Source organism: Monodelphis domestica, chromosome X (genome assembly GCF_027887165.1).
Source record: "Monodelphis domestica isolate mMonDom1 chromosome X, mMonDom1.pri, whole genome shotgun sequence".
Taxonomy (NCBI): domain Eukaryota; kingdom Metazoa; phylum Chordata; class Mammalia; order Didelphimorphia; family Didelphidae; genus Monodelphis; species Monodelphis domestica.
The window spans coordinates 86,493,204-86,506,163 of NC_077235.1; the positions used below are offsets into that span (position 1 = coordinate 86,493,204).

A 12,960-nucleotide genomic window follows, 5' to 3' on the forward strand; every position below is an offset into this window, starting at 1 on the left:
GCTTGGGATGGCAACCATTGCTTATGTGGAACTGAGATGGAGACAAGGTGGGTGCCACGGAAGGGGTGAGCTCCGCAAACACACAAGAAGTGGGGGCTGCAATAGCGATGCGCAGATTTGGAGGAGATGGAGGGCAGGCAGTTGGTGCCTGGAGCTCAGGGGAGACACTCGAACCAATATAGATTAGGAAGTCATCCCTGTAGAGATGAATCTCCAATGGTCCAAAGAGAAGCAGTTCTTGAGGAAAGGGAAGAGCGTAAGGGTCAGCCCCTTGGAGGGTTAGGTAGGAGCACCCTGGGAAGGGCAAGGTCCCAGGAGCCGAGGGAGGAAACCAAGGCAACAGGAAGCCACAGAGATAAATAAGGGTCACTGCCAAAACCTTTAACTCTTCTTCAAACAACTCATGGAGTTTGAGCCTCCCCTTGGGAAGCCGAGGGAAAGGGGAGAAACACCCTTCGATTCACTCCCTCAGGTGCCAGAGTGAAACTTTTGGCCCGCTTTCAGTAGCGTTCTGGCACTTAGGGAAAGCTCCGTGAAATCCGCGGAAGCTTCCGGATCCACAAGCCACATTTAAGAGATTGTAGTGAATCGCACTAGAGCCTGGCACATTCGAACTCAGAACCTCGACGAGGGATTTGGAGCAGAGCAGCAGAGCCCCTTTGGGAGCTGTTCTGAGGCGGAAGGTGCCCAGCGCCAGACGGCTAAACCACGACAGCTGGGACTCCGGATGTGCTGGGGATGGGCTATTGGGCCGCAAGGCTATCTGGGATACCCACGATTATCTCGGGGACCCAAAAAGAGGAGGATCCTAGGAAGGGAAACAACCAAAGTAGTCACTTCCGGATAAGGGAGCATGAAGGGAGTGGCTGCGCTCCCAAACTGCGGAGGGCGGGGCAACAAAGGATTAACCGCGAGCCGCCATCCCGTGACTCCCTTCCGGAGCTGGCCGAGTTCGGAGTTGGGTTGCCGAATCGCTTGGCCCTGGACCCAGGCCCTAGCGGCAAAGGAGACTCGGCCCAAAAGGGTCAGAACTCCGGGTTCCTCGGCTTGTTCCGGACACTGGGAGGCAGTAGGGAGCCTCTTCCTCGGAACGCCCCTTCTCTCCTCCAATGAGAAATCAGCTTACCTAACGTTGGCCTACTGTTCGCGGGGGCTTCCTCGCCCTCCTGGGTATCGCAGTTTTGGACGTGGCCAAGCCTGCCTCGCCCTGGATTTGGGGTCCGGCCCTAAACCGAAGAAGGGGCCTACTCCCCGACTTAACCCTGCCCCTAAATTCCTGCAACTGCCCACAGGCCGGCCTTAAGAACCGGAAATGCTCCCTAAAGAATGCCGATCCGACCGGGCGGGGGAGCCTGGGGGCGGGGCCAGATGGGGCCCCGGGCGGCGAGGACGGGGGCGGGGCTCCTCTTCCCTCTTGGAAGGCCTAGAGCCTGAGCCATGAAGCCCAGCCCCTGTCAGGGGAACCAGGCCTCCGTTTACGACACCTGCGTGTACCGCGGCGGCGAGGATCGCGCTGCTTTACGACAGCCCGAGCAAGGGCGGCCAAATCTTCGGGAGAGTGGCGGCGGCGGCGGCTGCCTCCTCCTTTTCCCGGCTTGCTCCAAAGGTGTGGACGGCCCGGGCTTGCCTGGACGGTAAGTGGCCTGTGAAGACAGGCGCCGCCGACCCCGAGCGGGCCTGCTTCCTCGCCGCCGCCCTCCACCCTCGTTCGCGGCGTGACCTTGGGCGCCACCTTCTTACGTAACAGCTGTCAGGGCCTCAGTTTCCCCCTCCGTCCGCACCCCTCCGCGGGGGGAGGAGCGAAGGGGGCCCCAAGCGACCTTCTCCCCCTTCCTTGCCACCCTCGCCAGGGCAGTCGGCAGGCTGGCCAAGAAGATGGCAGAGGAAGCCCCTGGACCCCAGTAGCCCGTGCCCACTGGCAGGTAGGGTGCCCACTTCTTTGGCTGTACAGAGTGGCCCCAGGGGTGGAGGGGAGCCATCCAGGTGGACTAGAACAGTGGAGAGCTGGTGCTTAGGGAACCCTGGCCAAGTCACTTTCTTTCTGGCTCTGGGCTCTTCTCAGTGCATTGAGAGCCAGGAGGTCCTGGGTTCCAGTCCCGCCTCAGACAAATCCTAGCCATGTGACCCTGCGCCCCATTTTCCTCTCTCTCCTCATGGGCAGCGGCCCCACCTCGGGTGGGGACTGTTGGCCTCCCCGGAGCTGCCTTCACCTAGCCAGGCCTGAACCCCTTTCCCATTCTTCCGGACCCTCCGCCAGGCAGCCCGAAGCAGCTCTCTGTGGACATGGGAAGATGCCCCTGCATGTGAAATGGCCTTTCCCCTCCGTGCCGCCTCTGTCTTGGACTCTGGCCAGCAGCATGGTCATGGGGCTCGTGGGCACCTACAGCTGCTTCTGGACCAGTGAGTGCGCTTGGACCAGGGCTCTGCCCAGCCAGGAACACTGGGGGGGGGGGGGGGGAAGGGGACCTGAGAATTGATCCCCAGGGGCTGCCGCCTGAGAGGGCTTTGTTCTGAGAGCTGGACAGACCTCCCCAGGAGAAGCAGCAGCCTCTTGCCTTGCCCAGGGGTTGGGGTGGGAGATCTCTGCTTTCCCTAGGAGCTCGGTGGCCACACGAATGAAGAGGAGCTCTTGGGGCTTGGCTGTACATACGGAAGTCCTCTGGAGGTCCTTGTCCTCTCTCCAAATAGAGTACATGAACCACCTGAGGGTGTACAACAAGGAGGTGCTGTATGAGCTGATTGAGAACCGTGATCCCGGCACCCCACTGATCACCGTCTCCAATCACCAGTCCTGCATGGATGACCCACACCTCTGGGGTACATGCCTTGGAAAGCTGGGGCTCCAAATGGTTGGGGAAGGGAGGACACACGCCTCCAGTGCAAGCAGCCAGGACTTAGGCAGGAACCTTTGAGGGGACAAAAGAGCCTCAAGGCCTTGGCTGGCTCCCTCCCCTCTCACCCATCATCGGAGTCTTAGTCACCAGTGATCCAGTTTTATAGAATCTCCCCGAAGGTGGGGCCTTGCTCTCATCCCAGCATGGCTGAGTACAGACTAGGTGTTCAGGGCACGTGTCGAGGGATCACCTCTCAGGGGTCCTTTGTATTTTGGGGTTGGGATCCTCAGACTTTGCTTGAGGAGACCTACCTGGGTTCGAATCTTAGTGTGATTAGACAAGCCATTTTAGTTCATGGCACTCCAGCCTCCCTCTGTGTCATGCCCATGCCTGCCCAGTCTTGCTCCCAGGACTAATAGGACACAAACAACTGCAAGAGCTCTTTGGCAAAGAAAAGGAATCATTACTTTATTGGAGTAGCTTTGGCGAATCAGCATTGGCATGTGAGGCTCAGAGACCACCTGGGCATGACAAATGTGGAAAAGTGCTTTCTCTCAGGTTATTGGCAGAGCATGCCAGGAAAGGGCTTCTCAGAGAACCCCCTTGGCTTTCCTGGCCCGATTGATGATGACTCCACAACCTTGCAAGACCCCCTGAGCTGGGGCCTGGATTCATCAGAGAAAGATTCCCTCAATTCCGTTCTCTTTGGATCCTGTGGCAATAAGTGGTCCTTGGTTTGGGCCCTTCTGCTGCTGGCTCAACGGCAGGTCTTATAGAGACCCAGAATGAGGGGAATAGCGAGACCCCCCCACGTGAGTCCTATAACATCTATCTGTGGGAATAACCTGAGGTGGAAAGAGGGGGCTAAGGAAATGGGAATAATAATGCCTCAAAGACAGAAGTAGAAACACATGGGGAGTAACACGAACTCCGAGGAAGTAGCAGGAACAAGAGGACAAGTGGGGAGTATCTACCCCTTGATACTCCTATAGACGAGAGAGTCTGAACAACAGTGGGAAGCTTCGGGGGCAACTGCAGTGCTAGAGAAGTGAGGGGAGTCACCACTCCCTGGTGCTGAGGCACTGGGGCGACAGGGTCCCTAAGTAAGGTGGGAGTCGACTCCTTGGTGCCTACTATCGCAATAGGAGGTCCTGGGGTCTCCAGGAAAGAGATACAGAGAAGCATGAGTGGTAAAAGGAGAGAAGGGTAAGGGAGAGAGGAGAGAGGAGGGCGGAGGGAGGAGTCCACGCTTGCCCCCTGATATTTATTGAGGGTCTTAGGAACATATACATATCATGACATGGGTTTTTACATTGGTCCAATTGACAATGACAAGATCATAGAGGTGGAGTTTAATCCATCTCCCGCTTTTGTAAATGAAGTCAAGCCAGCAACACCCTGATTCAAACCATGCTAGGTTAATGACCTTGCTGTCTCCACGCCCAACCCAAGAATTTGCTCATCCCTTGCTAGTGCCTAGGACTGTCCCTTTAACATCAAGAGTTCTGACCATGTGTCTGGTAGTACAATATTAATACAACAATCATACTTCCCAGATGCCAACATGCCTGGTATGTTACACTTATAATACCATTGTCACCGAGCTTGGCTCCATGCCTCATCCTTATCAGTCCCTGCCAGTCAGCGAGTCTGCCTTCTCTTGGGAATGGGGTAGAGACAGAGAGCACCCCAGTACTTGAGAAGAACCAGAGCCAGATTTCCCAGAGTTCAAAGGGGCCTCAGAGGCCATCTAGGCCTCTTCTCGACAATATCCCCTGCTTGGTTAGGAAGGTTTCTTCTGTGGCCTTACTGTGGGGCTGCATTTCGGTATCGGTTTGGAACTGATACTTATACTTAGTACTGACAGCTGGTACTTCCACCAGACCCAAGTCTACTCTGCCATTTAGACTTACTGCTCCCAGCTCTGCCCCTTTGCCGTAGAGTCAGCCCCTTCACATTCCCCCTGAAGTCTTCCTTCTCCTGGCTGACTGTCCCCAGTGCCTTCAAAGAACCCTCACATGGCACTATCTCTGGCCTCCTTAACATCCTGACTGCCCTCTTCTCTACATCTCTGCCCCTAGATGTGGCTGCCACAACGGATGGTTGGGGGATTTCAGTGACTCTCCTCCAAATGTCTTCCATCAAGTTCCTCCATTTCGGGAGCATCTCCCGTTGGTATCGGATGCTAATCCGCCAACCTAGCTTGATGTGAAACCCACCCCTCTCTTGCTGTGTTCCAGTTATGAGGCTCATCCTGCAAAGCCTCAGGCAGCCCTGTGAGATAGGATTTCTCTCATGGCGCTAAAGCCTCCTCTTGGTTACTATTCTCCGTTTGCGTGTCCTTGGGGCTTCCTCTTTGGACAGTCTTCCTCTGTCAGACATCTGGCCTACTCTGGCATCTGAGTGGACAGGTGCATGGGGGAAGTCCTGACTCCATTTTCACCTGAAAACCCTCTCAGTTGCAACTGTCTGGGTGTATGTATTGCAGTGGTCCTCAGAAGAGGCACATTTTCACCAGTCCAAAGGACCCATCATGACAGGGCCAAACTATGTGGTCTCCAGGTTTGTGTGCCTGGGAGAATCAAGGGTGCCTTTGGCAGAAATGAGCACGTCAGTCAGGGAGAAGCAGGTTTGAAGGGAAGGTGACTCAAGTTTGGAATATGGCAGGTTTGAGGGATAAACTCAAAGACTGGATCTTACCCAGGATGCTTTGTGCTAGACAGTTTGGGCTATTGGGAGAGCTCCGTGTGTGGGCATGGTGCGGGGGTGGTGGGGGAACTAAAGTAGACCACCAAAGAGCCTTTTTTAGCTAATGTGGCTGCCTTCCTTCCCCCAGGGATCCTGAAACTTCGCCACATCTGGAATCTGAGGCTGATGAGATGGTAAGTGGGGCTTCCTGGTAGAAGCAAGGGGCCCCTAAGTGGGGGACAAACCTCAATTCTCATGTCCTTCCCAAGGCAGAACTTTAAAAACAAAACAGAAACAACCCTTACCTTCTGTCTTACATTTAATACTAAGTATCAGTTCCAAGGCAGAAGATTAGTAAGGGCTAGTGACTTGTCCAGGGTCACCTGCTAGGGAAGTGTCTGAGGCCAGATTTGAACCCAGAACCTCCTGTCTCTAGGCCTGGCTCTCAGTCCACTGAGCCCCCCAGCTGCCCTCCCTTCCCTCTGGACAGCTCTGGAAGGTGTCTTATTTTCCTTAGGGGTTTGGGAGATGGAGGCATGTCTTCCCCCTGCTATTAGCAACATTGTTGGAGTTGGGGGCTCTGGCACACACGGGGAGCATGGGGAGGTATACCGGCAGAGTCTTGGGGCTTATCCAGAAAGCAGCCCCTGGCCTGCTACCCTTCAGGACCCCAGCAGCTGCAGACATCTGTTTCACCAAGGAGCTGCATTCTCATTTCTTCAGCTTGGGAAAATGTGTCCCAGTGTGCCGAGGTGAGACCCCCTCCCTACAGCCTGGGACACCCCTCTGCCCCCATCCTCCAGTGCCCCCTCCAGGGGGAGAGTAGAGTGGCTAGCTAGACTGTGGTCCTAGGGCACAGGACAGAGAGTGACTTCTGTAAACAGGGCCACTCTTCCCAACCTTTCCTTGGGTGAAGGGAGAAGAATGTGCCTCTGAAACAAACCCCTACCCCTAAGCAGAGAGTGGAAGTCGGAGCAGGTACTCACCCAGAGACATCCCCTCCCATCCCTTCTTCCCTCTTCCCAATGCTAACTGAATGGGCAGGGGCTTGAGGACTGCCATGGCTTTTCTCTCCTAGGAGACGGTGTCTACCAGAAAGGGATGGACTTTATCCTGGAGAAACTCAACAATGGGGACTGGGTCCATATCTTCCCTGAAGGTGGGTTGGGGCTGGGGTTGAGAAGAGGCTGATAGTGGTTATAGAGCAGCCAGCAGGGGGAGGCGTTGGCAGGGTTTGTTTCCCTTGAGGGATGGATGAGAACTGTCCTATCCCTCAGAAACAAGTAGGCCCCATTGCATTGGCATGTGAGGGGCTGGCCTCCTGCAGATGTTCACCTCGTTCTCTCCTTCCAGGAAAAGTGAACATGAGCCAGGAATTCCTTCGTTTTAAGTGGGGTACGTTGAGGGGTGACCCAGATTGCCAGGGGAGGGCTGGGGAGACAGATATCCTTCCAGCCTCAGAGAAGCAACTTCAGCCCATTTCCCTGATCCCGCACCCCTCCCTGCTGACTTCCCCAAATCTTTCTACTTCACTGGGTGATGGGAATAACTCAGAGGCAGGCTCCTATCTGTTAGGCCTGCTGTCAGGGGTATGGCCTTTACCAATCCAGCTACTCCATTCCTTCCTGGCAGGAATTGGGCGCCTGATTGCCGAGTGTCACCTCAACCCCATTATCCTTCCGCTCTGGCATATTGGTGAGCTTTCTGGGGAGGGAGGTTGGTGGTGAATTGCCTGGTATTGGGGTATTCAGAAGGCAGGGAGAGGCTTGGTATGCTAGGCTCGACAAACTGGGAAGGAAAGGACAGGGGCAGGGGTGTCTAAGGTTCTCCCTGGGGCCTCCCTTACTTCCTCTTTGCCCCTCCTATTTGTAGGAATGAATGATGTGCTTCCCAACTCTCCACCTTATTTCCCCAGAATTGGACAGGTGAGTGGGAACTGCCCAGTCTCTGCTTCTGTTTCTTCCCCGACTCCCAAAGGCCTGGCCAACCAGGGACAGTTCTCTTCCTGGCCCCTCTTTGTGTGTGTGGGAAACCAGATAGAGCCATCCTGGATGTCTTTGGAGGGTGGCCTCCCTCCCCATTCTGAGGTCAGACCAGGTTTCTTCTAATGATGGTTCTTCCACCGCCAGGATGGCCAGCCACCCGCACACTTTGGCCTGGACCTCTGATTTGGTTGTGTTAGGGAATTCTTGGGGTAGAAAGTCTTGAGGGGTGGGTAGCCTGAGGGCAGTGAGGTGAGGAGACTTGTCCAGGATCTTCCTTACTCCAAAGCTACTCCAGCCACCAAGCTGGGCTGCCTCTCTAGAAGAGCAGCCATTTAGATATGTTTGTAGACTTGCCCAAAAAGGTGATCTGCATGCAGGTGCTGTGGGGGCGGAGAGCTGATGGAGAGAGTGGGAAGACAAACTTGCGCTCTGGGCCAGGGTTCTGAACCTTTTTTACATAATGAACTCATAGAGTCAGGAAGGCCTCAGTTCAAATCTAGCTCAGTTCAAATTAACTGGGTGACTCCAGGCAAACCCCTTTACTTCTGTCTGCCTCAGTTTCCTCATCTGTAAAAGGGGGGGGGGGGTAGACGATCACACCTCCCTCTCAGCATCACTGTGAGGATTAAACCAGATAATAATTAGTCAGTGCCCAGCACACAGTAAGCACAATCTATACCCTAGCCATTATTATAATTATTTTGCTTGTTTGGTGGAACTCTAGACTCCTCAGAACCCATGTGTTTGAATCTATCAAATAAGATGCCTGGTGAAAATAAGGGTATCACTTTTTCCGCACCCAAGTTCACAGGCCCTCCGAAGTTCATCTGTCCATTGGACCCTGGAGTAAGAACTCCTATTGGGGGTCAGCTGGGTGGCTGGCCTGGAGACAGGAAGTCGTCCTGGGTTCCAATCTGGCCTCAGTCACTTCCTAGCTATGTGACCCTGGCCAAATCACTTAACCCCCCTGCCTAGCCCTTCCATATCTGTGCCTTGGGTCCAATACACAGTATTGATTCCAAGATGGAAGGTGAGGGTTTAAAACTATTTTTCTTAATTAAAAACCCAACATCTCCTAGTGGGGGGGGGGGGTCTGGGGCAGGATTTGAACTCAAGCCTTCCTCCAAATCCAACTCCATGCTGCCAGTTCAGTCAGACTCCTAGCCCTGGGAACACGAATGGCCATCACCCCAATGAGGGCAAATCTGAAGTCCAACCCCCTCATTTTACAGATGAACGAACTTGAGGTCTGCTTTGGGGAAGGGGCCCTGCCTGAAGTCCCTCGGCCATAACCCGAAGGCCTTTAGGAGTTTCCCTGCCTGGATGTCTCGCTTTCTCCAGCCTGAGCTGGGTGGGGAAGGGAGCCCCTTTGGGCAGGATCCGGGGTGTCCTTTGGCCTGTGACATCATGTCCCTCTCCATCCCTCCCAGAAAATCACCGTGCTCATTGGAAAGCCATTCAGCACCCTGCCTGTTCTCGACCGGCTCCGAGCTGAGAATAAGTCAGCAGTGAGTTGACTGGAGAGTGACTCTGAGTTGGGTTTGACACCTGGAGATTCTCCAGAAGGCTGAAGGGGGCCAGGGAATACCTTTAGTCTTCTGCTGCTGCATTGCATTAGGCCTCCTGGCCCGCTGGGGAGGGAGAGAGCAATCGGTGCCTCCACAGCCCCTTCCCCAGCTAGAACCAGAGCCTGATGGCTGTGCAGAATGGCACACCCGTCCCCCAACCATGTCCAGATTTTAGGGATTTAGGGAGAGCTTTGGCGATCCCTGGCTCCCCGGTGAGTAAGGGAAGTAGGAAAGGCCCAGGGCCCTGAGCTTAGCGCCACACCTCTGTCTCTTCTCTCAGATGGAGATGCGCAAAGCCTTGACAGACTTCATCCAGGATGAGTTTCAGAGCCTGAAGGCACAGGCCGAATCACTCCATAACTGCTTACAGCCCCTCAGGTAGCCTTGAGCTGCTCCCTGGGGGGGGGTGGAGGGGATCTCTGCCCTGCCCAAGGCTCTTCCCCTCCACTCCTTTCTGCCAAGATGGCCAACTCTCTGTCTTCCTTCTGCGCTCTTCCAGGGGACCCTCAAAGGCTGAGGGCACTCCCTTCCTTGCCCTGGTCCCTCTGTATGTCCTGGTGGCAACTCAGGGCATCTAGCACTCTGGGGGAAGAGGTGAACCGTGTGCATGGGCAGCCAGGAATGGGCTGCTTGCTTCCCTGACACCAGCACGTTTGCAGTGGGGGGTGGGGGGGGATGCTCTGATTTTATGCTATGCCTAAAAGGCCTCTGCCCTTTGTTTTTCTAGCTAGACCAGCAGTTCCACTTAGCCTATGTCCAAAACTTGTCTGTGGTCTCTGGTACCAATCGATGTGGCTGGGAAGGAGGAGCCGGGCACTTGTAAGGCCCCTGGTGCCAGGGAGCGGCCCAGACGGGGTAGCCTAGGGCACAGAAGTGGCATTCAGCCACCCACAGGGGTGCATTAGAGTCGCCTCAGAATTCCCATTTTTAACTGGAACCTTCCCAGGAAAGGTCAAGCATGGGGACCAGCCCCTTTAGAGGCCTTGGAGCCCGGAACTAGACTGTTTCCTTTCCCCTTTTTTATCTGATAGTGAGTAGTGGCAGCCTGGAGCACTGGAGCCTAAGAAGGACTTAGATGTTCGATTTGTGAGGATCCCAAGTAGTGGGCAAGACTGCCCTTTGGGATTGTGATCTGGCTTGGTGAGAATGCTTTCTTCACCATATAATCATGGAACAATCTTGAAATAGGGACATATTGATTCTCGTGTGTGAGGGAGAGGCAGGCTGGTCCTAGATGCTCCCACAAAACTGTCCCTCATGACCAGGGTTCCCTTGGGGTGGGGGCAGGGAGCCAGTGTCTGAGCTTAAGGCCCCCAAACAACCTACCTACCGAGGAGGAATGTTGGGCAGAGCAGGGGCCAGGAACAGAGATGGGGGTTCATTTGGTCCCAGAGGCTCTTGGTTTAAGTGTAAGCTGCCCTCCCCTCCCCTGGGCTACAATGGCCTCGCTCTTTCTCTTTTATGCCTGTAGAGTTTTTAATCATTTTTAACAATAAAGTTTGTGTCGGTGCCATGGTTCTGCCCCCTTCTGCCCCTCCTATCTTCCTGGTGTGGGAATACATGCCCCGGGAGGGGGTTGGAGTCCTGTGCCGAGCTTAGAAGCCCCAGGCAGAGTGGGAAAGCCCAGGAAAGCACTCACCACTGAAGCTCAACACTCCATGCTTCACCCAACCCCAAGAGCTCCTGTAGTTCAGATAGAGTTTTTACCAAACCCACAAAACGGGATACTGGGAAATGCTATCTTCTTAGAATTCTGGGAACTCATTGTATTCCTCTGGCAGCAAACACACCTGGAGCCCTGTCCTTAGTTAGCTTGGCCTCCCTCTCAAGCTTGCTCTTCTCTGAGGTTGTACTCCTTGCCCGCCCTTGCTCAAGAATTCTGTCCTTTCCACCTTTACTCTTGGGCGGGTCCACTCAAGTTCTCCCAACCTTTAGGGGAGGCAGTTTCTGCCCAGGCCTTGGCTGACCTCCTAACAATCTATTAGGAAGCAATTCCCATCGAATGGATCTTCCTGGGCCTCTTAGGAGACCAGAACTCGACCCCTCTGGCCATGTTCCTTGTGTCTCCTTCCCGGGTACTCGAATTCAGTAAGCTCCGACTCCGTGCTAACTCCGTGTCTGCATTGTGATGTGGTGACAAAGGAGCTCATGGTAGGATGAGACCAGAAAAGAAGCTCGAGGCCCTCTTAGCTTGAAAGGAGGCTTGAGGGGCAGCAGAGGGACTCATTTCCTCCCCCACTCACTATCTGCTCTTTATCGAATTGGCAAATGATCCCCACTCGCCTGTGAGGCTCCCAAAGCTCAGGAGTAGGATCTTCTGGAGACCCAAAGTGCTCCTGGCCCAGTTTGAGATAGTTCACCATTTGACAAGGAACTAACCCAGAAGACCTGAATAAGACCGAATCCAGCTTCCAGTTGGGGTTGAGGTCTGCCCCTCTCCCAATACTCTTCCACAAAGGTCAGGCACCACACCAAAGAGCTGGCCATCAATAAGGCTCTAACGAGAAAGACAACGGGAGCTCATCTTAGTGTCCATTGCATGGCTTAGGATTTGTCTTCTCTAGTTCATGCTCCCCTTGGGACCCAGCCCAGCCCAAGTTCCCTAAGTTGTCCAGTTTGGCCTGCTGGAACCAACTCGGAGGCACACAACCAGGAATCAACATCTTGGCGTCTGTGACTGGCTGTCAGTTGCTAACAGTATGTCTTAACAGCTTCCTGCCTTATTTCAGTAGATCAACTCTAGATCCACACCAGCTGTGGAGGTTGCCTAACTGATGTTCTTTAAAGCCACTAGAAGTGAAGGAGACAGTATTGTTGAGAGGGGCTTTCTGGCAGCACAAGCCAGTGGGAATCTGCCCCAGGTAACCTTATGAATATCGAGGCTATTGGAAAAAGAGAATCAAATTAAGCTCCTCGTGACACCTCGGGAAATTCAAAGACTTTTGGCTCTCCCAAACCATCAGGTCCTGCTGTCTGGGCTAGAAGAAAAAGATCCTTGAAGATCTGTCTTTGGAAAATGAGGCGTTCCCTCTCCCTCTGCTCTTCTTGTCCTTGTTGTCATTGTTCTCTCTGTGTCTTATCAGGAGAAAATCCCATGTCTCAGGCTGGACAACTACAGAGCCCTAGCCAAGCCCCATGTATCTAGGGAGAGTCAAAGGAACCTGCAGTAGAGTTTCTGTGTTATATGTTATATTCGCTATTACCTCCAGGATCAAATTCCACGTGACTCCCTTAGGACCATTGTCTTGTCAGCCTTTTTTGGGGAAACCCTTCCCTTTCGCTTCTGTACTAAGTGTCAGTTCCAAGGCAGAAGAGCGGTGAGGGCCAAGCAATGGAGGGGGTTAAGTGACTTTTCAGGGTCACACAGCAAGACGGAACCGCCTGGCTCTCCATCCCCTGAGCCACCTAGCTGCTCCCTCCTTAGCCTCTGATTAGCGCAGAATTTCTAAAGATACCAAAAACTGCAGTTAGTAAAACCCCTTTCGAGTGCTCTTTGACCCAATGGAAGCCAGTGTGACCCTGTGTGGACACAATGTGAGCCCCGAAAAAGTGAAGCAAGCCACTAAGCAGGGAGACAGCAAGTCCTTACCTGAAGCAGAACAACTGCAGTCGCAGCCATGGGGCCCTGTCTATGGGCATCCTTTAGAGTAACTCACTCCAGATGCTTGTTAGTTGTAGCAGTTAAGCCGATTTCCAAAGCCCTTGTAATTCCTAGCCGTGGCCAGAGAAATGTGCTGGGCAAGCAAAGGGCCTGGTTGTAAAACTGGCAAGGCTGAGATGAGTGAAGTGGCCTCTTAGGTCAGTATTGCAGCAGTCCTTTCACACTGTCCGATTTCAGGTGAAAGCCCTACGTAGCTCTGGAACCGGGCAATTGCACCATCGAAT

At 54.0% G+C, this 12,960-nt stretch overlaps 1 protein-coding gene and 1 non-coding gene across 12 annotated transcripts; both read left to right on the plus strand.

The window, feature by feature from the left end:
- The first annotated feature begins 1,371 nt into the window (after positions 1–1,371).
- TAFAZZIN (tafazzin, phospholipid-lysophospholipid transacylase) lies at positions 1,372–10,590 on the plus strand. 11 transcript variants are annotated; one of them, XM_056809348.1, is made up of 12 exons: positions 1,503–1,634; positions 1,851–1,922; positions 2,258–2,400; positions 2,689–2,817; positions 5,671–5,716; positions 6,189–6,274; positions 6,601–6,681; positions 6,876–6,917; positions 7,155–7,217; positions 7,395–7,447; positions 8,938–9,015; positions 9,356–10,590. In XM_056809348.1, exons 3-12 carry the CDS (start codon positions 2,292–2,294, stop codon positions 9,455–9,457), a joined length of 789 nt encoding a protein of 262 aa, XP_056665326.1. In that variant the 5' UTR covers positions 1,503–1,634; positions 1,851–1,922; positions 2,258–2,291; the 3' UTR covers positions 9,458–10,590. The 11 variants fall into 11 exon arrangements, with proteins under 11 accessions (XP_056665320.1, XP_056665325.1, XP_056665319.1 ...); XM_056809342.1 differs by lacking the exon at positions 1,851–1,922 and having other exon boundaries at positions 1,372–1,634; XM_056809343.1 differs by lacking the exon at positions 1,851–1,922 and having other exon boundaries at positions 1,405–1,634; positions 6,604–6,681.
- MIR7364 (microRNA mir-7364) lies at positions 5,604–5,672 on the plus strand. The gene has a single exon (NR_127600.1). It is a non-coding gene; the product is annotated as a microRNA mir-7364 (primary transcript).
- Positions 10,591–12,960: the final 2,370 nt, after the last annotated feature.